General features: G+C 44.2%; 1 protein-coding gene across 1 annotated transcript; it reads right to left on the reverse strand.

Annotated features, from left to right (window-relative positions):
- Positions 1-436: 436 nt before the first annotated feature.
- LOC117582905 (T-cell leukemia homeobox protein 3) lies at positions 437-12,599 on the reverse strand. Its single transcript, XM_034270999.1, has 4 exons — positions 12,331-12,599; positions 10,286-10,752; positions 5,745-5,973; positions 437-1,169 (listed from the first exon to the last, which is right to left on the reverse strand). The coding sequence occupies exons 1-4, from the start codon at positions 12,501-12,503 to the stop codon at positions 968-970; spliced, it is 1,071 nt and encodes a 356-aa protein (XP_034126890.1). The 5' UTR covers positions 12,504-12,599; the 3' UTR covers positions 437-967.
- Between the last annotated feature and the right edge of the window lie 11,847 nt (positions 12,600-24,446).

The raw sequence follows: 24,446 nt of genomic DNA on the forward strand, positions 1-24,446 counted from the left end.
TGCTCAACGAGATAGATATAGATCCACGGTACATCAGCTATTTTAATTGATGAGAAAATCTCTGTCAGATATGCCTTAAACAATATCACAAAGATTTTATCTTATTAGGAAATAGTTCCAAAACCTAACACTGCATGAATTTTGGGAATTTATTTTCATTCCCCGTTTAAGAAAATTCTTCTTTTTCAGATATCATAAGCCCATAGATTACTATAGAAACAAATGTAGAGCTCTTTCCATTTTTTAGTGTTCCCGGAAATTGAATCAAACATTGTTAGAGGTGTTGTCTGCTTCAAGCAAAGAGTTTTTAGATTTCAAATCTTTCCTGTGTAACCAATGCATATTTCAACTGAAAAATTGCTTAATTCTACGAACTAAATTAGAAAGTAATCCACCAATATTTGTATTTGTATTCTTTGATTTTGTAATGTGTTTGTTTATTTTCATTCATTTTGTTGTTTAATTTTCAATGATCGTACATATTTTAGGCGTTTATAATTTATAATACTAGGTAATGCCATTTGCCTTAATTCTACAGACAGATATTACAATTACGCACGTACATACACACATTATGTATATGTTTATATATATATTTATTTTGTATTATTACTAAGCGTGGCTCTGAAGCTCACTGCGACATTGTTTTTGAGATGCGATTTGCCTTCGTTGAAACTGTCGAACAATAACTAAGGGAAAGGGTATCTAAATGCTGCAACTACGAAACACGAAACTGAAAACTAAAAGCGTAGATCGGGCTGCACCTCCTCCGCCTGGGATTTGATAAGTAAGCGTCTCTAGAGAATAAAGCTAGCTATTTACAGATGTGGGGAGAACCGATCCAATATGTACAGTGGGAAACAGCCTGTCACTTTCCGTTCACTCCCGCCGTCTCCCTCGAACTATGTACAGAGCGAAATGTATCACAAATAAACCTTCTGCCGCCGCCACTCGATGCGGTTCGAGATTAGCAGCCCGCCGCATGCGATGCCTCTGCCCATGGCTGCAGTCCATGCAGCGCTGCCAGTGGCGCACCATTGACGCCGCCCTGTGAGCTCATTGGAGCCGATGGTGGGGCAAAGCCCTTGCTAATGGCCTCCGCCTGCAGGGAGAGCATCAGGCGATTGGCAGCCTGCCGCTCGGCCTCGCGTTCCTCAGCTGTTTGGCGTCTGAAATGGCAAGAGAGCGGAAAAGCTTTTGTTAGTTCTATTTTATAGAATTTTAAATGGAAAAAAATTACTTAAAGGGAAAAGGCGGCAAACAAACCAAAGAAAATGCTTCTACATTGAAAATTGAGGAAAACGCAGAATAATGATCCTTTCGTTCGGTATCTTTCAGCGCTTTAAATCTTGTGTTTTGTTTCTTATTAAGTCAAAATTTGGTTCCAATAATTAATAACACTTGTATGCCTTAAAGACTGTGTGTATAAATCATCAAAGTATTCATTGCATAGTTAAAAATATTATTCTTTGCCTTCACAATCTCCCCAACAAACAGATCCTTAGCCATAAATCAATAAGAATGATGCCTCTACACCGATTATCTTTATCTGCGAACGGTCATCGCTTAATGTGCATATTCATTATGGAAAAGCAATTTGCCAGAATTCCAATTCAAATGACACGTTGAAAGAGTACAGGCGGGGAAGTAGAAGCTCATCAAGTCATTATGTGGGCGGCCTATTAAGACCATTTAAAACTAATCAAATCAAATATGCCGTCTGCCAAACGACACGGCTGCCAATCAGCCACGGGGCTGCTGTTTTTGTGGAAAATTAATTTCGAGCCAAGTGCCGGACTGCGTAAAATTGCATTTTAAATGTTTTGTGCTTAAAAGGGATTTTGCCCGTGCCCTGCCAAACCGATAAATTATTCAAAGGGAAAATGCATTGCAGATGCAGTTGTCCAGAGCTAAACCCCGTCTCTCAGTGCTGGCTCGCGTTTGCGCAGCATTTTGCTCTAATTGTGGCCATGGAGCTGAAATTACCACCACCAGTCCACCCACCCTCATGGACACATACAAAGGAAGGCTGCCCGACTAGGGGTTGCTCTGCTCTGCGCCATCTTGAATATTGCATGAGCTAATGAAGTTCTTATGTTGCCAGCTAAAGAGACAAGCGGCAGGATGTATGTATGTATGTATATGTACATGAATATGTATTTATGTATGTAAATATGTATAACCACAACTATGCACGTGAATGCCCCGCATATATCATAATTATTGTTTAATATGGCTTTCATTACGGTTTTCATCAGCAATGTCATCGTTCAAACTATAATTTCATAACTCGCATGCGAACGAGAGAGAGAGAGACCATTAAAAATGCATTAGTCCGTAGGTATTTAGTGCAAAAGTTCTGGGGGCAGACATGTGTGTGCCTTAAATGGAGCATGGCGAGTGCAGAAAGACAGGCAGACACATGTGTAATGGAGCAGCCCAAAGATGGTTTTGGGTTAGCTTATCCCCCCGCCTGTTTGTCCGTAATCTGCGCTGGCACAACAATTCAATTGTCAGTCGTATAGCCCCCAAAGTGAGTTATTATGTGAGTTTCGCTTTTACTTTTTCACCTCTCGCTACTTGGTTTGCTTTATCGGGCAACATTTTGAACAGCTACCGCATAAAAAATTCAACGAAAATTGATTAAAAACTCCCAAAAACAGGCAAAGGCAAACGAAAGTGGCACGAGTCGGCGGAGGCAGCCGGAGGCACGATACACGTTTGTAATTTATCTCCCGTTCACGGCAGTCGCTGGAAAATGTAACAAACGCTTTACAAATGTTAAATGTTGGTCTCTTGGCGCCATCGCGTTGATGTGGAAAGTTTCCCAAGATAAATAATGGCCGAACATTAAGCTAAAATGTTTATTAAAGCTGGGCACATAAATTTCCCTCTCAGCAAAGCCACTAAACTGTCAGCCAGCTGCTGCTGTCCTGGTAATTAAAATCATTTCACACACTACACGCAAACGATGTCGGCAAATTGGGGGACAAGTTTCGGGTGAGCCGAGAGCCCAGCCTGCTGGCCCCAAAAAGGTCCTGCGGTAATTATCTTTCAAGACATAACAATTTAGCCAGGCCATTAATTGACTGCCCAAGGAGCTGCTGCCAAATCCCCGGGGACCTGTGCTTCAAGATTTTCCCAGAGACCCTTCAGGACACGTGCCGAAGGGACCGAGACAGGCGGACCAACCGGATTCCAAGTTAATTTACAAATGGCCGTCGCTCGAGTAATTAATTTTACTTGATTTTTTGTGTTTGGGCTGATGCCGCCGCAAAAACTTTTGCTTTCAGTCAAATTGATTTTTCGCTTTTGCGGTCAGAAAAGTTGTTCCTTCTCTCTCTGGGCATGTGTGTAAATTTTTAATTAGTCAGCTTTCGGCAGGAAAAGTTGTGCATATGCCAAGGCAATTAATATAGAGTGGAAGCTACTTCAAGATTTACTAGAACGTAGAGAACTTGCCTCCGATGATGCACGAGCTTGTAATTAAAAAGGGTTTTAGCTCGCGGGGAAAGAGAGAAAGAGAGTTGATTTATGGGCCGGCAACTAATTGAATTATGTACCCAAAGTAAGGCAGAAGGAGACGCCAAATGGCTCCACCGGAAGCCAGACAACAGTTAGACTTGGCCATTTGTTACCAGCCCCCACTGGGAGTCATAAGGGCACCAGCAGCAGGACCAGGAAAATATGCTGCAAATGACAGACAATTTTTCTTCTCTCCATCTGCTTTGCCTCGTGTGTCTGTGTCTGTGTCTGTATCTGTGTCTCTGCTGATTGTTTCTTTTAGTCTCTGCTGTTTTTTGTGCTTGCTAAACACATTGTCAGACACTGACAGGCAACAGGAATTCATTCATTTGCTCGCGCCATTTATTATTAATTATTTATGCTGCCGCTGCGTATTCCTGCTTGTCAATTGAGCCATTCGATCCGATAGCACTCGAGAATATGGCGGGGACCATAACCCGTAATGAGGCACAAACAAGTTGCAATTTATTAAGAGGAACACAGTGCTGGCCCGGGCTGAGGGTATCTTTATGTGAATTGCTTAACGCGCATTGCCCATACGCCATGTGGGACAGGGCTAATTATTCAAATTACTTGCAAATGCAGCACAGTGTGCATTAAGGCAATTATGTGAGCACATTATACACAGTCGTACCTGATATTTACCTGAGTTATGCTGAGTCCGTAATCATGGCGCTTGTATAATATAATGTGGCTGTGCCATTGCCATTTCACTTAACCACAAACGAGCCGTGGCTGGAGCTGCGACTGGGGCGGGGGCGGGGGCGGGGGCTGTGCCCAGGCAGTTGCCGTTAACAAAATTGCGTTTTACATCATTAATTTTTACGAGGCCCGAGAATAGGCCCAAAATGGCTGATAAGCCAAAAGAGCACAGCGCCGAGGGAGCGGCACTGCGATAGAGCGGGAGGCAGGCCGGTCTGGGCCTGCTAAGCGGCAATTAACGCGTCTTAAACGCGACTCCATTCGCCCAGGTCCCCCTTCCCGGTGTTTGCCTGGGAAAAGTTTGAAAAACTTTGTCCATTTAGCCGCCATTTGCCAGCAGCATTATGATCGTCGGTAATTGCATATGAATATGGACGCGCCTCTGCTCATACTAATTTTATATTCAAATACATTGTTGCCAATAATAAAATAGAAAACAATTAGAGACACGCAAGCGAACTTAACTTAACGCATCAATGCCCCATTAAATTAGTGTCATGTGCGGGGAAATGCCTGGGACTGCTGATGGGGGAAGGAAGGGGTCTATTTATTCCAAATAAATTAGTATTTTTGATGCCCATATGTGTGAGAAAAGTTGTAGCTGTGAGCCGCAGAGAAACTCATCAAAATGCCTTGGAGATTATTCTTGGCATCAATTTAAGTTTCAATTCTGTTTCAATTTTGTGAATTTCATTTTTGATTAGCTTCTTCTTTTGTGAATTGAACTATATCAAGTCAGACTTTGTGACTATTTTTATAAGCATTTTGTTTAGTTATCAGCCAGAGACGCTTTATGTTAAAAGCTGTCATTTAGCTTGTTAAACAAAAGTGCTCTTTGTGGCTACAAAATGCAACTACCACCACAGCTAAGCCTCCTTCCTATACACAACGTAAACTTCCCCCCATCGGTGGAGCTCCGAGTTTTTCATTTAATGTGCTCATGCATATTGAATGAGCCATTTACTCCCCGTCTCCCCGTTTATGTACATCACGCTTTGTGTTACTCTTTTCTATGTCGAGGCATAGTAGGTAGAAAACATCGTTCGTAACAGCTTAGAAGAATTTGGATTTGAGGCATTTAAGCATCGATTAAAAGCGTCTAAGATTATGGTAAATAATAATTTGAATTCTTAGAAAATATTCTAGAGACTATTCGGAATATTTTTGTTCCATGTTTAGTTCTATTATTATTATTTCAAATATTTCGAAGTATGGGTAATTTTTAGCAGCTAAAGTTGCTTCGTGAGAGCATCTTTCAGTTGACACATCTCAACATCCTTTTAAACAAAAGCCTTTTGTGCATATTTGAGTTTAAAAAGGCACGTAAAAACAGCAAATACACGTTGGGGGGGGGGGGAAAGGACACATAGGATAGGGTAAGTGTCAAGCTGTCAGCACTTCTAAAGTGGGAAAATGTGCGATGGGGGGGGATGGGCTATTGATTTTTTTGCAACCAACTTGCCTGGCAGGAGGGCTGGCAGGGCTTGGCAGGGCCAAGTGTAAAGTGTAGAACTCACCTCCATTTGGTGCGTCGATTCTGGAACCACGTCTTCACCTGGGCATCGGTCATCTTGAGGCCTCTCGCCAGTGCCGCTCGCTCCGCGGATGCCAAATACTTTTGCTTGTGGAAGCGCTTCTCCAGCTCGGCCACCTGGATGCGCGTAAAGGATGTGCGTGGCTTTTTCCGCTTTGGTGGCGTGCGATTCTGGTAGGGATGTCCGATACGTCGTGCAATGGGGAAGGCAGCTGTAATGGCAGTAAGGGATACATACAGACATGAGCACTTAATAGTAGTTCGGTTTCACTCTCTTTAGATCTCCCTCTGTGTGTGTCCTGGCGAGCAATTAGCAAACCATAAATTCACTCCTAGATAAGTGCCAGTTTCCGAACTTTGCTTCCGGAGTTGAGCGGCGGCACCTGTGCGACTGCAACTACTTAGCGCTGTCGCTGTCGCTGCCACTGCCACTGCCCGCCCTTTCCTTCCTTCCTGCTGTGAAATCAATTTAGTTGCCGCAGCCCCTAGGAGTCAGCGACTCGACCGCTAAGCGCCTAATTGCCACTGACCCAGGCAGCATTGAAAGAGCGCAGCTATAGAGGATGAACCCTTATCATAGAGCCCAGACGTAGCGTCTTGTAGACAATGCACGCGACATCAATTTTCATTCAAAGCCGACGCTTAGTCATAAAGTCGCGTAGGACTTGTGGGCTGAGATGCGTAAGTGACCCACTGTCTGGGCCTGGATCGGGGATGGATCTGCGTCTGGCTCAGGCTCTGGATCTGCTATGGATCGTGGCAGCGTCCCAATCCGTGTCTGGCTTTCGGTCTATGGTCAGTCGCATGCACTGGCGCTGAACCTTTTAAAATTCCTGCCAGTCGCCTTGGCGTGTGTGCTCGTGTGTGTTTTGTTGTTTATTGGGTGCGATAAGACCGGCGCAGAGCTCAACAAAATATTAAAACGATCTCGCAGTCAACCGGCAATGTTGTCGCCGAAACAGCCACGGCAACGGCAACGGCCGTGGAAACCGGCTTGTTGCCCGTTTGCTGAGGTCATGCGAGAAGTCAGGCTGGGAGTTGGGAGCTGGGACTGGACTGGACTGGCGAAATTTCTACACCAGAAGCCATTTGAAATGTTTGGCAAACGTCTTGAAAGTTGAGCAAAATGAGTTTAAATTTAAGCGGGAATGAAGTTGACTTTTTGACTGAGCAAATCAATCGAAGATGACAACGTGGCAGATTAATTAATGAATCAATCAAAAGCTATTTTATTTAAATTTAATTTTATATAAAGAAAGAAAGCCAAAGAGAATTCAGAAAGGTTTGTGTTTGAACATATGTGACGGAATTTCGCTTGAGTCCTCTGCTCTCTCGCAATAAATTAGAAGTACATCAATAAATCAATAGCAGCTAACCTTGGTGCTGGAAAATGGTGCTATTGTTTCTAAAAATATTCTTCAGGCCAATTAATAGTCTCCGCATTTTAAAATATTTTTGCAAAACATTTGCTCCTCAAATTTCGTACTCAAGTTCCTCTAAAACAGGGCTTTTTGGCGTAAACGTTGAATATCTAAGATTATTACTGATTAAAAATTGGTTTTGACTATGAAAACTTGTCGCAGATAAGATATTTTCTATGTAAATGATCAAATATCTAAAAAAACACGCCCCAAAAAAACCCAAAAAGCCCATGGACCCAAAACTAATTTAACATAGCGTAAATGTTCAATGATTTACAGAACTGAGCTGCACTTTGAACATTATGAAAACCTCTGAAATATGCATCGCTTATTGATGTACCTTATCCAAGCTGGCTGAACCCTCGTCGAAGTAGAGCCGGAAAATGGCCACCGTGGTGGCTGGGCTGTCAGAAGCCATCAAATGGCAGCCCCAATGTATGGAGGGCGGGTGTTAAGCTGACAAATCATGTTTGTTATTGCAAGTTTTCTCGGTAAGAAAGTAACAGAAGAAACCCTTTTTCTCGTAGCATACTCTGCCATCAATTTCCCCATGGCTTTTGGGGCAGCTTTCGTGTGTGGGGCTGTGGCAATCATTTGAATATTTCAAGCAATATCAATTTCAATAAAAAGCCATTTATCGCACCACATAAGCAGCTTCTCCATGATTTACTCCCACCACACAGAGCACATCCTTAAAGGTTACCAGCGGGATAAGGCGGAAAAGCCGCATAAGCATAATTTTATAGCCATATCCTGGCAGCCTTCTGCCGCTCCGCCTCTTGCGTTTATTTATGATATTTTGGCTCAGTATCTTCAAGATACACATATCCTGTGACCCTGTGTGTGTGTGCCGGAGCACCGCCTTGCCAGAAATACGTAAAATAATGCAAAAAGCTTTTAGCATGCATTATTGATGGCGGCCTGTGGCTGAAGGGGCTCGACTCGGCTCCAACTCCGCCCATTGGGAGCTGCTACACTTTAACCTTTGCCAGCAAGTGATTTGAATAACCACTGAAAGTGGCTATCATTCTCAGAAGCAAATGTGTGCCCGATGAACTAAGAAGCAAAGTAGAGAAACTATCGGGGAGCAGAGTACTGAATGAGAGTGTATGAATTTTATTAAACGAAACATGAACAAACCAAGAAAATGCAATGTCATAGCTATGGTTTCCTGTGTCACGCTTCCAAGTCAAGTAACAAGAAAATTCGGAAGAAAACAAAATTTAAAGCGGAAGGAAAATGTTTTAGAGACTTTTTTAGAAAACTCCTTCCTTAGAAAACTCAATTTGATTATAATTATTTAATTATGAATAAGGTAAAACAGCCATAGAAATGTCTAAAGATATGACTCTGAAAGCCCAAACTTCCTCAAGAGCAGAGAGCAGGTTCTCTTAGAATGCAAAAACCTTCTACAATGTTCACCTGGCACGTATAAAAATGCCTAATTAAATACAGAAACCATTTAATAATTGCGTTGCCATGTAAATCCAGCAAATTAACTCAATTTGAATCATGTTTGCATTCGTGTTGCCAAACATCGTGACTGAGTGTATCCCGCAGAGTGGAGCTTAGTTTGGTCTGAAAATTGTCATGAAAACGCTCTAAGGGCTGAGGCCCGAAAAGTAATTGGCGCCTGCTGCGACGTCAAACCCCAAAAAACAAACAAAAATAACAGAAATTAACATGCAATGGTTATTAATCATATGGCGCTAAGAGTGCTGACCGAAGAGGAGAAGGGGGGGAGGCAAAGTGGCAAAAGGGTCGGTCAGCCACTGGAGTCGCTCGTTTGTCTTGTTAATGAAAAAAGCCAAGGCGCCAGCTTATCGGCCACCAGGCAGCGACACAATAAACGCAACAAGACACACACACAGAGAGCGACAGAGAAGTGGAAGAGATGTGGCTGCGAGACAACGAAGATGTTGACAAAACGAACTGAAACGAGACTTTGGATCACCCTTGGCGGTGCCTCATAAGTGTGCCTCAGCCCATGACTAGCCCTAAGGCATGGCCATGCCTCTTTCTGTTCACCTACCCATAGCCATATGCATATTCGTTTTGGCCAGTTCTGGCTGGGGGCTAATTAAAAGCTGACCATGTCAGTTGGACTCAAATGTGAAGTGCGGCATTCGGCGATAAATATAGTAAGCCGACGACGGACGTAGAGCCCTGCGACCGCCCAATGCGTAATTAATTCCTTTTCGAGCTCAGCGCGAAATTAAAAAGTCATGTAAAACCAGCTCATTAAAATAACTAAAAAAGAAAAGAGAAAACACAAAATAAAAGCAAAACACTGAGCGGATGTTGGCCATAAAAGGCATTCTCAGGACGCGGCATTCTCTCAGCTAAGCAGCTTTTCCACATGGCCAAAAGCAGCCCAAAATATTATGAGTTATGGCCAGACAAACACACACACACAGACACGGCCAACACACAAGTCCCACAAGTACCAAAATGGTAGCTGTTTGGGACAGCTACTGAGGCGTAATAAAATCAACGCCGTCTCATTATTTCAAAAGGCTCGCGCTGTGCCTGCCGCTTGTAGCTACAAGTGAAGCTCATAATGTAAACAAATTAACAAAAAGGGATGCCAAAAGGAAGCCCCACAGATACGGATACAGATGCAGATGCAACAGCCACAGATACAGCTACAGATCCAGATGCGTATGCAAATGTGAACAGAGGCCAGAGGCACCATTCGTCCTGCTTCTCTGTCGCTTCTGGGCGGTGGCTCAGCGTTAAGTTTTTAACTTAAGCTGCGATTGCGCATTTGAAGGCAAACATGTTTTTATACTTTAGCATCCCAGAGAGGTGCATCTCTCAGAGTGTGTGTGTGTGTTTGTGTGTGTGTATGTGTGGGATGAGGAATTGAGTTTGGGTTCGAACTGGGGGATCGTGCTTTGCCCTGGGTATGGGTCTGCAATGACATGCCGATAGGCATGTTGGCTTAAAAGACTTCTCTGATCGCGCTTATTACTGTGCACGTGTACGTGTAGCTGTATATGTATGCGGTACACACAGTAGCGATTTGCTACCGGTCCCCATCATTAGAGTGAAATGGAAATCAAAACATGACCCAGCACCGCATGGTGGCTCGACTCCTCACCTGCCAGTCGATCCTTGACCGCCTGATGTGCCAGCGCCGCATGATGCAGCGGCGGCAGGGCCCACGTCAGGGGCGTCCTCTGGGGCGGCACACGTAGCACATGTCCGGCGGCGGCTGCCGCTGCCGATGGATACAGATGGGGATATGAGTAGAGGGCCGAGGCACTTCCGTACGTTGAGTTGGCGATGCTGGTGGCCAGCTTGTAGGCCGCCAGTTCGTGATCCTCCACCTGAAGCAGCTCCTTCTCCTCACCCTTTTCCCCATGATTGTTGTTGTTGTTGTTGTTGTTGTTGTTGCTGCTGGAGCCGGGGCTGCTGCTGCTGTGCTGGTGGCTGTGACTGAGGCTGAGACTGAGGCTGTGATGGTGATTGTTGTTCGTCTCGAAGGGCTTGGAAAGCAGGCGTGATATGCTGAAGGGAAGATTCTCGCTGGACGAGGAACGCGTCTGCTCCGATTGCAGCGACTCACTGTGGGATAGACAGAGGCAGAGAAAAGGTGCGGGCTCATTAAAAAGTGTCGCCAGATATGAGGAAAAAGCATGAGAACATTGGTAATAATTAATGCGGCAACCCAGACTCAGTATCCATAACATTTCCAGTTCCAACTTCCAACTCCAAAGCCCACGCGAGCGGATAAGACACGGCCAAGCGTCAGTCAGTTGCAGAAATCATCGTGGAACCAGACACAACCGCGTATACGCAATGTTGTACAAAATTAAGTAATTATGCAAATACTGCCGGCCATTCGAGCTAGAGTTGGAGTCAGGCCTTTAGGCCTTTTTATACGATTCTATAAATCATCGAATGCCATCAACTGACGCACTAAAAACAAGTCACGCGCAGCATTTAATTTATAAATCAACGAAATAAAAGCCATTTGTTGACTTCCAGCTCTCGGCTTCCCGCTCGTTTCAGGGCTGTGATCGGAACAATGAACTGGAAACAATTTCCAAATTATGGATACCAAAAACTTTGGTCAAAACTCGTTGTCTTTGATGCTGCTCTAGATTCCCTGGAACGCGGGTTTTATGGCATTTTTATGGCACGCTCTATTAAAATGTTAATCCAACAAACGACAGAGCGTTTTTGTTCAATTTCGAACACGTTTAGGTCCATTTGGATGCTCTTATCAGAGCGCGTTTTTGGCGCCTTACTAATGTGCGTTTTATAGTCTCCGGCAATCCCCAATACCCCATAGTCAACGGCCATTACCTGCACAGGTCTGTCTCTATGTTAATTCAGGAAGTTTCTTTGGTTTTTACCCACAACTTTATGGGTAAGTTCGGTGTTCCATTCCTCTGATGGCATTGTATGGTCAATTCATTAGCTCTTAAAAGGTTTGTTCACGCCGTTCTTCCAAACCAAAGTCCCAAAATCCCCCCAGCCTCCAAGCAATATGCATGAGAGCAGTTATCACGGGCAGTTCGATATTCTGGCAGCTTGTTAGGCTTCTTTTGTTGATTGTATTCTCTGACAATGAACATTTTGTTCGTGCCTGTCTATGCCACAAAGTTTAATTGCGTTAAGCCAGGGTATATGAACCGAAAATCGGCTTTTGGGTTATTATGTATGACTTTAAATGTTACTATAAAACAGTGGGAGCTATGAAAATATGTACACAAATTGCTTTTCACTGATTATTGACCTTGTTTACGGCCAATCCAATGAAAATGTGTTGAGCCAGTTAATTATTTACATTTTTAGTGCGCTTTTTTGTTGCATTTTGTATGAGAAGTTCGTGAACAAAGTCTGACAATAATTTAAGTATTTTATTCTGTGTGATTTTGTTATTTTTCTAGTTCGACTGTTTTTAATTACAGAAATATTTAGCCTCATAATATATGCTCATTTATGGTAATTGTCTTTTAATTTACCGGTTCCGGCATTTATTCCAAATTTCGAAACAAAGGAAAGCTGCCAAATAAATACTCATAGTTAAACACCTATTTTGACTCCATCAAATGAACTCGCAGACCGTTTAGTTTCAACCACATGACCACGAATCAATTATCCCAAAAATATATTCTCTCCTCTTTCAATCCTTACCTTAATGGCGTTTCCGATTCATCGTAACAGCTGCCATTATCCATATCCACATCGGAGCCGCTGCCGCATGACATCCGCGAATCGGAGTCCACGTCCACGTGTATCTCTTGCTCCTCCACATCATCCGCGTGCTCGTGCTCATGCTCATGATCATCCTCCTCGTGGCTGGACATGGTGACAACAAGTGGCGCCAATTTGCTATCACTTCACCTACTCCTCAAAAGTCAACAAAATTTGTTTATTTATTTGTTTTTTGTCACACTTAAAAACACTTTTAGTTATTGAATTTTTTGCACGAAAAAATGTTTTATTAATTTCGGTTTGTACGGCGTATACGATCGCGACTCGACTCGATAAAGTTGAAGCGCTGCCGTTGACTGCGAACTGCGAACTGCGAACTGTGAACCCTCGAACTGCCGAACTGCGGACTTTGGGAGACACTGGGAAAGCGGGCGCGTGCTGGCGGGCGAAAACGCTTTTCATAAATGCAATCAAAAAATGTGCCGACGGACGAGGATTGCCTCTGCGCGTTGCGGCCTCTGCTGCTGCTGCTGTTGTTCTGCTGCTGCGGTTCCGCTGCTGCTGTTGCAGGAGTAAGAGCAAAATTCACCCCTCCCGGAACAAGTCAAACCAGTTTCCCCGCTGTGAGGGGCAGCAGCGACGTTGGCGGCGACTGCGGCGTCGGTCGGTCGACTTCCTTCCTCTTTCGGTTAACGAGCCTGTTTGCCACCTTGTTTGAACCTAACCTACCATAATACCCAGCAGCAGCAGCAACCCTCGCTGCCCCGCGCACCTGTACCCGGCTCTCTGCACCATTCTGCGGCGGTGGTTGCTGTGGTTGGTCCGCTCCGCCCATCTTCTGTCTCGCACATGCGCCGCTCCGGCTCGCTCCATCGGAACAGGTTTTGGCTTGGCTCTGGGGGCGTGGTGCTGCCGCGCTGCCATTGGCTGCTGCTGCTGCCCCAACGGTCTACGGGGCCGTGGAGCTCGCCGCGCTTTGGCGTTTTGCGACGACATTTTAAATGGAAAACGTTTTGCTTTTGGGGTTTTTTATTAGACGAGAGCATGAAGAGAATGTATTTTTATTTTGATTGTTTCTATTTTCGGGTTAGCCAAGCGTTTCCAAGCGTTCGCTCGACTGCCCCGCTCTCCATCTGTGCCGCTCTTTCGCGCTCACAACCGGGGCTGCCGTCTCGCTTTCGCGGCTCAGCGTTTGCCTTTGAGTGCGAGGGAGCTGGCTGGTGCCCTGTCCTGGTTCTGGCTTTGGCTTTGCCTCTGGCTCTGAAGAAGCGCAAATGTGGCAGATTAATAGCACAATTGGAAATAGCGTTCTGTCAGCTTGAGTTCACAAAGCACACGGCGAGTTCTTGGTTACAAGAGGGGGCTGGTGGGGCACTCAACTTCCTCTAATGCCTGCTCTGAGATCTTTATTAGCGCAAAAAGTGTTCTCCCCAGCTATCGTCTGGTATTTGGCAGCCGGTGATTGCGATAAGAGTGCCGCAACTCCAACACAACCTCAGTCCGATCCCCAAACCACACGAATCCAATCCATTTGCCAGCGATGCAAATGGAAATTGGCTTGTGTGTGCAGTGCAGTGCGGCAGCATCTTTCTCTGGCATTTTCCCCGAGTTAACCTTGTGGGTTAATTGACAGTTTTCCTTGGCCAACTCGGGCACGAGCCATGCCATGCGAAATCAGCAGTCAGCTGTTGTCCAGAAGGCTGCCTGGAATGTGCATGTGGCAAGGGGGCAGCCTTTCTTCATTAGTTTGCAGGTGGCACAGCAGGAGAAGTCTCCACCCGAATCTCACATCATACCAAAGAAGGAAAATGCTGCGGCCAGAGGAGCTGGAAATTATTTGCTGGTAGATTACGCATTTTCTACAGCTCTTTTTGCACTGCAAGAAGTGATGATAAAGTAGAAATCAAAATCGCTAAGCTGTAGTCCCTGGACACCACTCTATGGGCTCAAAAAAATCTGTCATAAAACGTTTTCACTTCGCCAGAGGTTTTCCGATGTTGCCCTCAATCGGAAAAGTACATTTTTATTTTAAGAAATATTTCTCATAACCACAGTAAACTCTGCACATTGAGTTCCCATTCTTTTAGCATAAACAAAGTGGTTCGAAGTTACATCTAAATATTTATTTTATTCCATTCTTTTTGCATTTAAAATCATCTTATAATGACACTTAATCTTCCATGCAAAGACTGGTTAAGCCAGGCCAAATTTGTAGCTCAAATTCTCTAGTGTACATTCGAGTATTAGAACCACTTAAAGCTGGACACAGATCCTAAGCCTAACGGTTAAAAATATTAATATTTGCACTTAACCGACAATGTTTCTGTGTCAGACACGAAAAAATCATGGCCAAAAATGAAGAAAGGCAACAAGCAATTACTGCATATTCAATTTACCGCACAAAGAGGCACAAACACACAGACAGAGAGACACAAACGCACACAAATACACACGCACGTCGCTGGAAAGGACTCTGAAGAAGAGAAGTCACGACGCGTCGTACGCTCTTCGCTGTCGTTGTTGCTGCTGCTGTTGCTGCTGCTGTTGCTGCTCTTGGTAGTAGGCCTTGTAGTTGGCTAATTGGATTTCATTTGAACAGCAACAGCAACAACAACAACAACGCCCGTACAATTGCCATAATAAAAGCAACAACATTTGCCTCCATCCAATGGGCAATTGTAATGCAATTTTAATGCAAAACGAGAGGCGGGCAACATTTTTATTGCATTTTTACCTTTATTTCAGTTAATAGCAGACAACAAGAACAACAACAGCAAGCAGCATCGAGAAATTGGTGCTTGGTATGAATACGGAATGATGCCAAGACCACCACAATGCAAAGAGTGGGGAAAGAGGTTGAGGCTGGAGATAGCAGAGAGGGTGGCACTGGTGGCAGGGTGGATAGAAATTAGTATGCAGCAGCGCACTGCAGCTGGATGGCAGCAGACACACACACACAGGCAAACAAAACTCAGCTTAAGTGTAGAGCCACTAAAGTACACTGACAGAAAGGTACTGCATGACATGAATTATGTTAATAAACAGAAGCCAAAAAGATGGTCCACAAATCAATGTTTAATAGCAAACGGAATTCTAAAAAAATTGACTCAAATTATTCTTCAAATTATTTAAATTTCTTTAAGTGTATGCACTGTAGCTGGTGCACTGTTTCAGTATTGTATGTGTGGCCCTGCCTCCTGGCAACGTTGCCAGGACTTGCCACTTGACTTTATTGGCAACTTCATGGAATATTCAGCAGCAAAGTTTGGCCCAAGTGCCTCCGAATAATATCTCCTCCCTGTTCCTACAGCTTTTTGCCGGACTGACTGCTGCTGCTGCAGCGTTGCCAGCTTCATTTCATATGCATTTTTATTTGGCTCATATACAAATGGCGGCGCATGACGCGAATTGAGTTGGTGGCTGGTGGAAGGAAGGTAGCGCAAGTGTCACTTAAAATGCCAATACTGATTATGGCTCTGTCTCAGTCCTCCCCCTTTTGTGCTCTCAGGATGTCGCAGCGAGGATTTTATGTGCGGTCAGGGCTTGGCTATTATTGGTGACAGTTTTACCTTTATGCGAATCTCTCTCAAATGCACACATGCCAGGGACATACTTCGGCAAATGTTCGCCAGATGTGTGTGCATGTCCCGCCATATCCTTTCGACCGAGTTTCTGTGTGTCGGTCTGTGGGTGGGTGGTTTGGCTCCCATTTAAGTGATTTCCCTCAACACATGGAGGGAGCTCTGTTCTCGATAAAATCAAACTCCAAGTTGCTAGACCAAGAACGTCGTGATTGTGTTTCGAAATTCGCTCCGTCTGTCCACACTTGAGTTCGATTAGGGGAAAAGGGATAGGGTCAGCACCAGTCTAGCTCCAAAATGTCTTGGTACGGGTCTATGCGTGTCTTTTTGTGAGTCAATTGGCCACACAATTTACTAAGCGATAAATTAACACATCAATTATTGAAAAGACTTGGGGCTAGGATTCTCTATGGCTTCGATGGTGGGTTCTGGGTTCTAAGACGCGTTTGACCTTTCGCTGGGACTGCGAGCAACACGAAGCTTTTCCCCCCTCTGTTTCTTTTTTATAAAATCAAAGCAGCAAAGACAGCAACTTTGATTTCTTATTTGGAGTTAATAAAATCACAACGGAGGAGATGTAGAAAGGAATAGAAAATATATTCAAATTCCCATTCTTACTTCATGATTTTAATCAGAATTCTTAGAATTTTCTACACGTCATTCCATTCCTGGCTTACTTCAAATAAGTTCTCCAATTCCATTACTCCAATATTTAATTAATTAAAACTTTGTGTATTGCAAGATATGAAATCCATAAATTCTCCACCCCATATGGAATCACCTTGGGATCTGTTGCAACTTCCTCCCCAATTCGATTCTAAGGCCAAGTTCAATTAAACATGGTCTTTGATTGGTAACTTCCATTTCGTAAATTCCCCAGTAGCACCAGCAGTACAGCGGCTGAAGGGTGTTTCTAATTAATTTCGCACCCACTCCCATAGCTGCCACAAGGAGCTACTGATTTTTATGCTGCCACACGCACACCCACTCTTTGAGCACGCTAATGTAGCCATATACATATTCTTGGATGTACTTAGGCTCATGTATGTTTCATGTACAATGGGCATTTTTAATAAGTTACCGATTTTTTTCACGCATTGTTCTGGCGGAACAACAGCCACCCAGCCACCCAGCCACCAACTCACTCGCCAGCGCCGCCGTGGTCTCCTGGCCAATTTGGTGGGTGTCGTTCTGGCTGTTTTATAAATTAAATATGCCCCCGCGCAATTTCAGTCGAGGATTTCTACCCGCAAACGCAAATTTGGCACAATTTTCGGGGCCGGGTTAAATGGGTTTTCGCGCGGAGCAGGGGCTAGGGCGGGGGCTCTGATTCTGATTGTCTGAATGTGCGACACGCCGTTAAGCAGTTCATTTGTAGGCAATTTTCGTATGATTACAAACCATTTCCGAGCACTGTTTGCCGGGAGTGTGTGCGATTAGCCGCCAAATTTATGGATCATTCTTTTCTACTCTGCAGACTGTGTGGACTCTGCATTGGGGGAGTCATGATTTTTATTGTTTCAAGTGGCTCTTTGGCGCCGAGGGAATAGGAGTTGTTTGAGGTGGGATTTGGGAAAGAGAATGATATGTGGGTCATAAATTCGATGGCAAATTGCCCAATTTACGTACGCGGAGGGTAATTGTTTAGATATACGAGTGGATTCAGTGTTTTTTCAAATCCTTGAGGGATAAGTAAGGGGAAAGTAAGTAGTGTGATTCATTCGCCAGGCTCTTATAAGCTTTTGATCAACTCTGGAGATGTTTTTGCACAAGTGAGTGCGTTAATGATGACGATCAGATAAGAACGACTAAGGGCGGGCGGAACGAATCGCCCGTGCACTAAATGTAAGCGACAGAGAACGAAAGATGCGATATAAGGAGAGCGTAAGAACAGTTTGGGCTGCTGCTAAGCAGCGCACGAGTGATAGGTAAAGCGAAAGAGCGCGAGAGAAGTGCAAACACGAAGAAGGCGGGATAGATAGACGAAAGCACGGCCGCTGACGTGCGTAAGCTTTTGCGAAGAAGAAATATACAAACATGCATGTACACATACGTGTACATACAGATGTATGTATGTACATATGTATGTAAATATGTGCAGTGGGCAGTGCAAATTATAAACAGTAAATGTGACTTTATGTTCGACTGCACAAATATGATTGAGCTGCAGACTTTAAAGGGGAATATTACACTATGTGTAATATGTATGTACATAGGGAACAGAGCAGAGCAGATCTATCATAGGCTTAAGATCTATAGATCCATTAAATGGCATTTGTATTCTGTTCATAAATTGTGAATAGAAACTTTCGTACTATTCTCCATACCAATAGATTTCGCTCTAATAAAAATATGAAAGTTTAACTGATGGCATTATCAGTGGCAACTTTGTACGCTTTTCCCCCTAATGCCTTTTATAGAATTTCAGCACATTCAAACAAATTTGTATAACAACTCTTTTAACATATTAGGAAAAAGAAATGCAACGTTTTAGTGCCTCTTTGGCACATAAAAATAATTAAATAAGCTACGGTCGTTAAAAGTAAACAAAACAATACGAAACCAGCCTCAAGTCAAGCTTTCGTTTAGGGCTTTTAGGACTAGAGGCCTTCCAATAGCTCCATAAAATGAGTAAACAGTAAAAACAAGGTGAGACATTAGATATTTTGAAAGCAAATTATAACATTTGTGTTGGCATTAAAAATGCGGATCGATCGTAAACTTTTCTGGTTTGGACTCTGATTTCGAATTGGAATTTCTACAGCCCGTTTGGAATTTTTATTTGCATAAACAAATTGGCTAAATGCATTTTAATCGTCACGATCGGGTACAAATATTAAAACGACACCTTTCCCAGTCTCCAGCCGCTCTCTCCATCTCTCTTCCTATATAGCACGTACTTATCTCAACTACCCAAGTTAATTGCTTAATTTCTAGAGACAGCGACCAGATCGTTGAGACCGCTCAGACCGCTCAGACCGCTCAGTCCCTTAATGCATTAGGCAACGACTTGAATATTTATATTGTTCTCTCGTCTCACCTCTCCTACCTGTTTGAGTTTCGTACCCGCACTGTGGATGAGTCATATTCGATCGTTTGGCCCGGGTCACATTTTGGGATGCAATTTGCTTATCGAGGCTCTCCGAAAACGACTCGAGAAATGCGTGTCTCCTGGCGGTGGCTTCAATAATTTTATTGGTATGGCCCGCTGACGACGACTTCGCTGCAATCAATTAGCATTGTGACCTGTTTCTCTACCGATTCCCTCTCCCTCAGACTGTTCCTCTCTGCCTGCTCCTCTCTGCTTACTGCTCACTCTCGTTCTCTCTTATCAGTTTGACGCGCTTGTTAATGAACGAGCTGGAGAGCTGTAGCTCAGCCCGAAGCTGCACTTGAAGAAAACATTTAATTTAATCACAATTTATACAGTTTTAGGACGGACTGCCTTGGTGGTAGATTATTAATTAATACAAAAGTCTACGCTGATCTTATATAAATATTTCTGGCTCTTTATTCTACATTGAAATGCTTCAAAATTCCGCTCAGTGCACAACTAAATTAGTTTCTTTATGTCGAGATTCCCCCCCCCCCGTGTTCTGCGTTCCGTTCCCCGCTCCCTCCCCTCTCATATTTTGATGCATCGACCTGTGAGCGACTTTGTTTTGTGCTTTTGTTATGATTATTGTTATGGCGCCGTTTCTTAAAAGCTTTTTTGCTTAAAACGTATTTTAAATGTTAATTAAAATGTGTTTATTTCTTCAAGCAAATCATTAACAAGTTTCTGCCTGGGGTGTTTAATATTTAATTTGTGAATTAACTCACACAGGGACATCCCGCTAGGGACATGCCTGAAAAATTACTCACGTTGAAGCGTGTTATAAATGAAGCTCAAATCGAAATCGAAATTCATTTTTCAAACGGCAAACACAAATTAGCATTTGCCTTTTATATTTTTGTACAATTTTTTGCCTGAGTATAACAAATGAAAGCGTTCATTGCTGCTGGCCCGCTTGTTCCCAAAACAATTAGAAATGGCAGCCAGGAGCAGGAGGTCGCTCTGGGGTGTCTGCAGGCGGGCTCGAGTCTCGTTCATCATGTGAAAATGCACTTTAGAGTAAAAATGAAAAAAAAAAATAAAGCTTGGGCCTGGACAGCACCGGAAGCGGGACTTGAGCCCAAGAGAAAGCAAAGAAGAAAGAGAAAAAGAGAGGACTGTGAATCACAGTTCATTAATTTCAAATGGCCTTATGCTGGCATACGGGCGGGTCCAGGTGTCGGCTTGAAAATGCATCCAGCGGGCCAGTCGGAAAATTGCCTTGGCCAAACTGACAAATGAAACTTGTTTGCTCCTCCGTCTGGCCCCCACTCAAAGCTGTGTCAAGTGGGAGTACTCGTGCCACACCGAACATCGAGTGGGACTCCGACTACAACTAATGGTGATAGAACAGCTTCAGAGCAAAGATCTAACAGCCACTTGAATATTTCAAAATGGCGGCGCTGTCATTAACTGAAGAATAATGAACATTGAACCGGAGAGTGTCCGCTACGAATCGGTGCAGGAATTGTAGGAAAGTAGAAGATGCAAAAACTAATCCAGTTTGAGGTAGTTGCACGTGCTCCTTATGAGAAATTTGTTTATGGAAACTTCTGTGTTGCCTCACTCGTCAGACAGCCATAAAGTAAAGTGCCATTAGGTGCAACACCAACGAGACATCAGGCATAAGGCCATCCATGGTCAACGGCAAATCATTCACACAAATCAACGCGAAAGCAACGGCAATCGGGGTCGTCGAGTGACAAAGCCTGATGTATGTGCCAGCGTCGTAGCAGCACCACCCCCACGCCCCTCATCTTCAGAGACACTCTCATTGGTCAGGCCAGCCTCCTCCATTACACCCACGCTCCCAGTACGTTGTCAACGTCGTCCAATTGCTCACTTAATGGATCGCTGAGCTGAGGCCTTAAAAGTGTGCCAGCTTTGGTAACGCCAAAACTCAAACCCAAAACCCAAAGCGAATCGCAATCCCAATCCGAATCTGAAACTGAAGCACAGCTCGAGCCCGGTGGCAATTAAAAACTCAACCACAAAACCGTTGTTAATGACGAGAACCAGCGTGGACGAGGACCTGCGATGAGATTCTGATTGAGGGAGGGGAGAGATGCCAAGTCAAAAGCTGGCCACGTGTGACAAATTGACGCTTTTTAATTTTTGCCCTGCACCCGCACCAGTCGAAATGAAAGCGCCACACGGATGCCAGGAGCCCCAGCCCCTCTCCCTTCTTTCTCTCTCACTTTGTCGACTGATTGATGACATCGTTGTGGTTGTTCTTGTCGCGGAGGCTGTTGCCGTTGCTGTTTCTGTTTCTGTTCTTCCCGAGATGCCTTAAAAAGGTGTTTTCATTTTGCATGCAAAAACATCGCCCCTGATTAATTGCCTCGCACATGCTAAGGGGAGTGCGGTTGGAGGGGACGGAGCAGGGACACCTTGGACACTCTACTTATTTAACAAATGATGTGCATGTCCCAAGTGCCGATAAGTAGCCAGCGAAATGCAGTCGGAGCTCATAATAGAGTTGAAGTTGAGGCACAGAGCCCAGGTCCAGCTTCAGCGAGAAGTCTGTCGTCCAGCCTGTGTCCAAAGCCAAATCAAAATGTTAATGACACTCTCAATACAGTTATCACAGAGTGACCGGGTGAGGTCCGGCCGAGGACTGTGGCCACTTGACCGAGCCTTTTAACATTTTTGCCATTCCTATCGGGACTGTCGTCGTCGTCGTCGTTGTCCTCCTGCGCGGCTGGCTGTGCGACGACTTCGACGACGACGCTGTTAAGTTGTCATTTCCATTATGACCATGTCGCTTTAGCATTTAACAAATAGTTGAGACATTTACAAGTGGCGATAACAGAGAGAGGCAGGGAACGACCTGGGGCCTGGGGCACTCCGAATGCGCGACGATTTGTGTTAATGTATTTATACGCGAGCTGAGCTTGGCCAGCGTCTAATTGATGTCGCCTCTAAATGGGAAAGCGGCAAGGCAGGCAAAAGTTTAATATTCATATGGCCAGCGCTGTCATACATTAATCAAAGACAACGTCCATAAAACCTCATAAATAAATACACAAATGCGAAGCCCACACAAAACTCCAGACGAGAGAGCGACAGGCCATAATTGCCTAGCACTTTTGACATGCCAACATGATAATATGACAAGACGAGTCAACGGGGCATCAAGAAAACTTATCAGGCAAAACAAAGAACTTCAGGCCAGGCCAGGCCAGTCCAGGCCGGATGCGGATGCGCTCTGCTGGCGATGCGATGGCCGCCACAAAGACCCATTATACCCGCCCTTTGTCCCTAAGTGAGTGTGTTGACAAGACGCCCAGGCCGGTTGTGGGGAGCCAAGAAAAATTGTAAAACGATAAAAACAGGCCGGGCAACAAAGTCGTGTATCGAAAACATAAATATGCATATCGAAAATGGCCTAGACAATATCAATTTGTCAAGCGATATGATAGAGAGCGATCGCACAGAGAGAACCTCGTTGGTGGGCGTTTCCATTGTCAGCGGAACAATTTGAAATCGATTTGCCATTGAGCAGGAATCAAACATATGGCCTGGAAACTGCTCTTCATTATGCTCGTAAATCATCTATTTCCTGCAGAATGCCAATCAGTAAGAAAAAAACACTTCCGATGAGTTCTGCAGATCATTTACTGCAGTTTTTTTTTGTATCTTCATCTCCGACTTCAACTTCAACTTAATCGCGTTGCAGCAGCACGTCCGGGGTACACCTTTTGCGTAATTGTAGCAAAACGTTTTGTTTGAAATTGGAATTGGTTTTGTTTCGCAAGACAATTTAAACCGCAAATCGACTAAAACGATAGGCCCAGCCCACTAGAGGCAGACCATTTATAAAAGCCCAAAACACAAAGCCAGATTTAAAGCCAAAGTGAAACTCTGAGAACTCTCAGATTTGAGTGCGGTGCGATTTAGCATACCCTACAAAGAACGAACTACAAAATTGGACACGGCGCATCAGGCAAGCACGTTTCGTATTAAGGAAATCGTCGAGACCGTAAAGACGACTCGGGCCAGCCAGCCAGCTGAACCTGCAATTGGCTTGGACTCTGGCTCTGGCAATGGCGATTGCCACTATGAAAATGATGGCCAAGCCAGAGAGAGACACACACAGACAGGGGAATGGCATGGAAATCGCATTCACATTCACAGCGAATCAATTTCAAATAGCCATCCATCATTTTGATCGGGCCAGGCCAGGCTGTGGCCGGGGCCGGGGCCGGTCCAGGAATTGCTGATTGCCGCAAAATCATTTTTGCATTTCGACTGGCAACAAAAACTCTTTGAGTTGATGTTGATGAAAACGATTTTAAATTATTTTATTGCAATTGCAAAATTGTACTGTACTGCCTGACTGGTTCGCTTTTCCGTCTGGTTGGCTGACTCCAGCAATCGTTCCGTGGCCCGGTCCACAGACTCCGCCAGACCTGGCTTATGGCCACCGCATGGCTATGGCAATTTTTTTCGCTTTTTCTGTTTTATGGCTACTCCATTAAAATTGAATTGAGTTTTCGTTGTTGCTTTTACTATTGCTGTTGTTGTGCCTGTTATTGTTGAAAATATAATAATGGGTATTACGCTGAAACGATTGTGCGATTGTTGTTAAATTAAAAATTATTGATTATGCCGCGCACACTGCAGTGCAAAAATGTTGGTAGAAACCCAACCGATGCGGGCAATTGGAATATGCTTTATCGGCACTGTACCTTCATTTTTATGGATGCCATGAAGTATAGTAATGGGTTTCTGGTTGTAGTTACTGGACATATATTAAATGGACATATTTTTACTGCAACTTGGCCTTAATTGATGCATTATGTTACGGTTCCAGTAATGTTTTGCGGCACTGTTTAAGTCTGCTTGGCCTTACCGCTAATGGAAGGTATAAAGGAAGCTCTTTCATGAGGTATGATTTTGGAAAAATGTGATTAAAGATATTTTGGGTTCATTTCCTCCCCGCCCCACAACTATTTCAAATTTCAAATCCAATGTGCGCATTTCTACAACTGACAAACAGCAGTGCTGGCAGTCACAAAATATACCGAAATATACTTCTTCCTTTTGCTGACCATTTGATGCATGTGACCAATAGATGAAAGGTATGTAACTCTGGTACATGCGCCATCTATCAGGAAGAAGTCATGTCGAAATGACGGCAGTTTTATGAACTTCGACGGCAATGTTTAGGAACTTTGGCGCCAGTGGGCGCATGGTTGGTCGTGGCCGAGAAGGCCATTAAAAGGGGCTTTTAAGCATCCGATCCTGGCCTGGCCAGGATACAGTTTTTCGCACTCGATACACTTTTCGGGAAAGTTTAACCACAAAATGGAATTCAATGCCATGAAATCCATTCATATATGGAATAAAATTATAGTTTTAGCGCTGAGAATCATAACTAGCTAGTAATATTAATCAAGATATTAAAATCGAGGAAG

The sequence above is a fragment of the Drosophila guanche genome, unplaced genomic scaffold (assembly GCF_900245975.1).
Source record: "Drosophila guanche unplaced genomic scaffold, DGUA_6, whole genome shotgun sequence".
Classification (NCBI taxonomy): Eukaryota; Metazoa; Arthropoda; class Insecta; order Diptera; family Drosophilidae; genus Drosophila; species Drosophila guanche.

Coding starts and splice junctions, on each gene's coding strand:
- LOC117582905 (XM_034270999.1), bottom strand. CDS start 12,503: ATGTCCAGCCACGAGGAGGATGATCATGAGCATGAGCACGAGCACGCG. Junction 5,974..10,285: donor GGTCAAGGATCGACTGGCAG/GTGAGGAGTCGA, acceptor CTGCCATTACAG/CTGCCTTCCCCATTGCACGA. Junction 1,170..5,744: donor AATCGACGCACCAAATGGAG/GTGAGTTCTACA, acceptor TTGCCATTTCAG/ACGCCAAACAGCTGAGGAAC.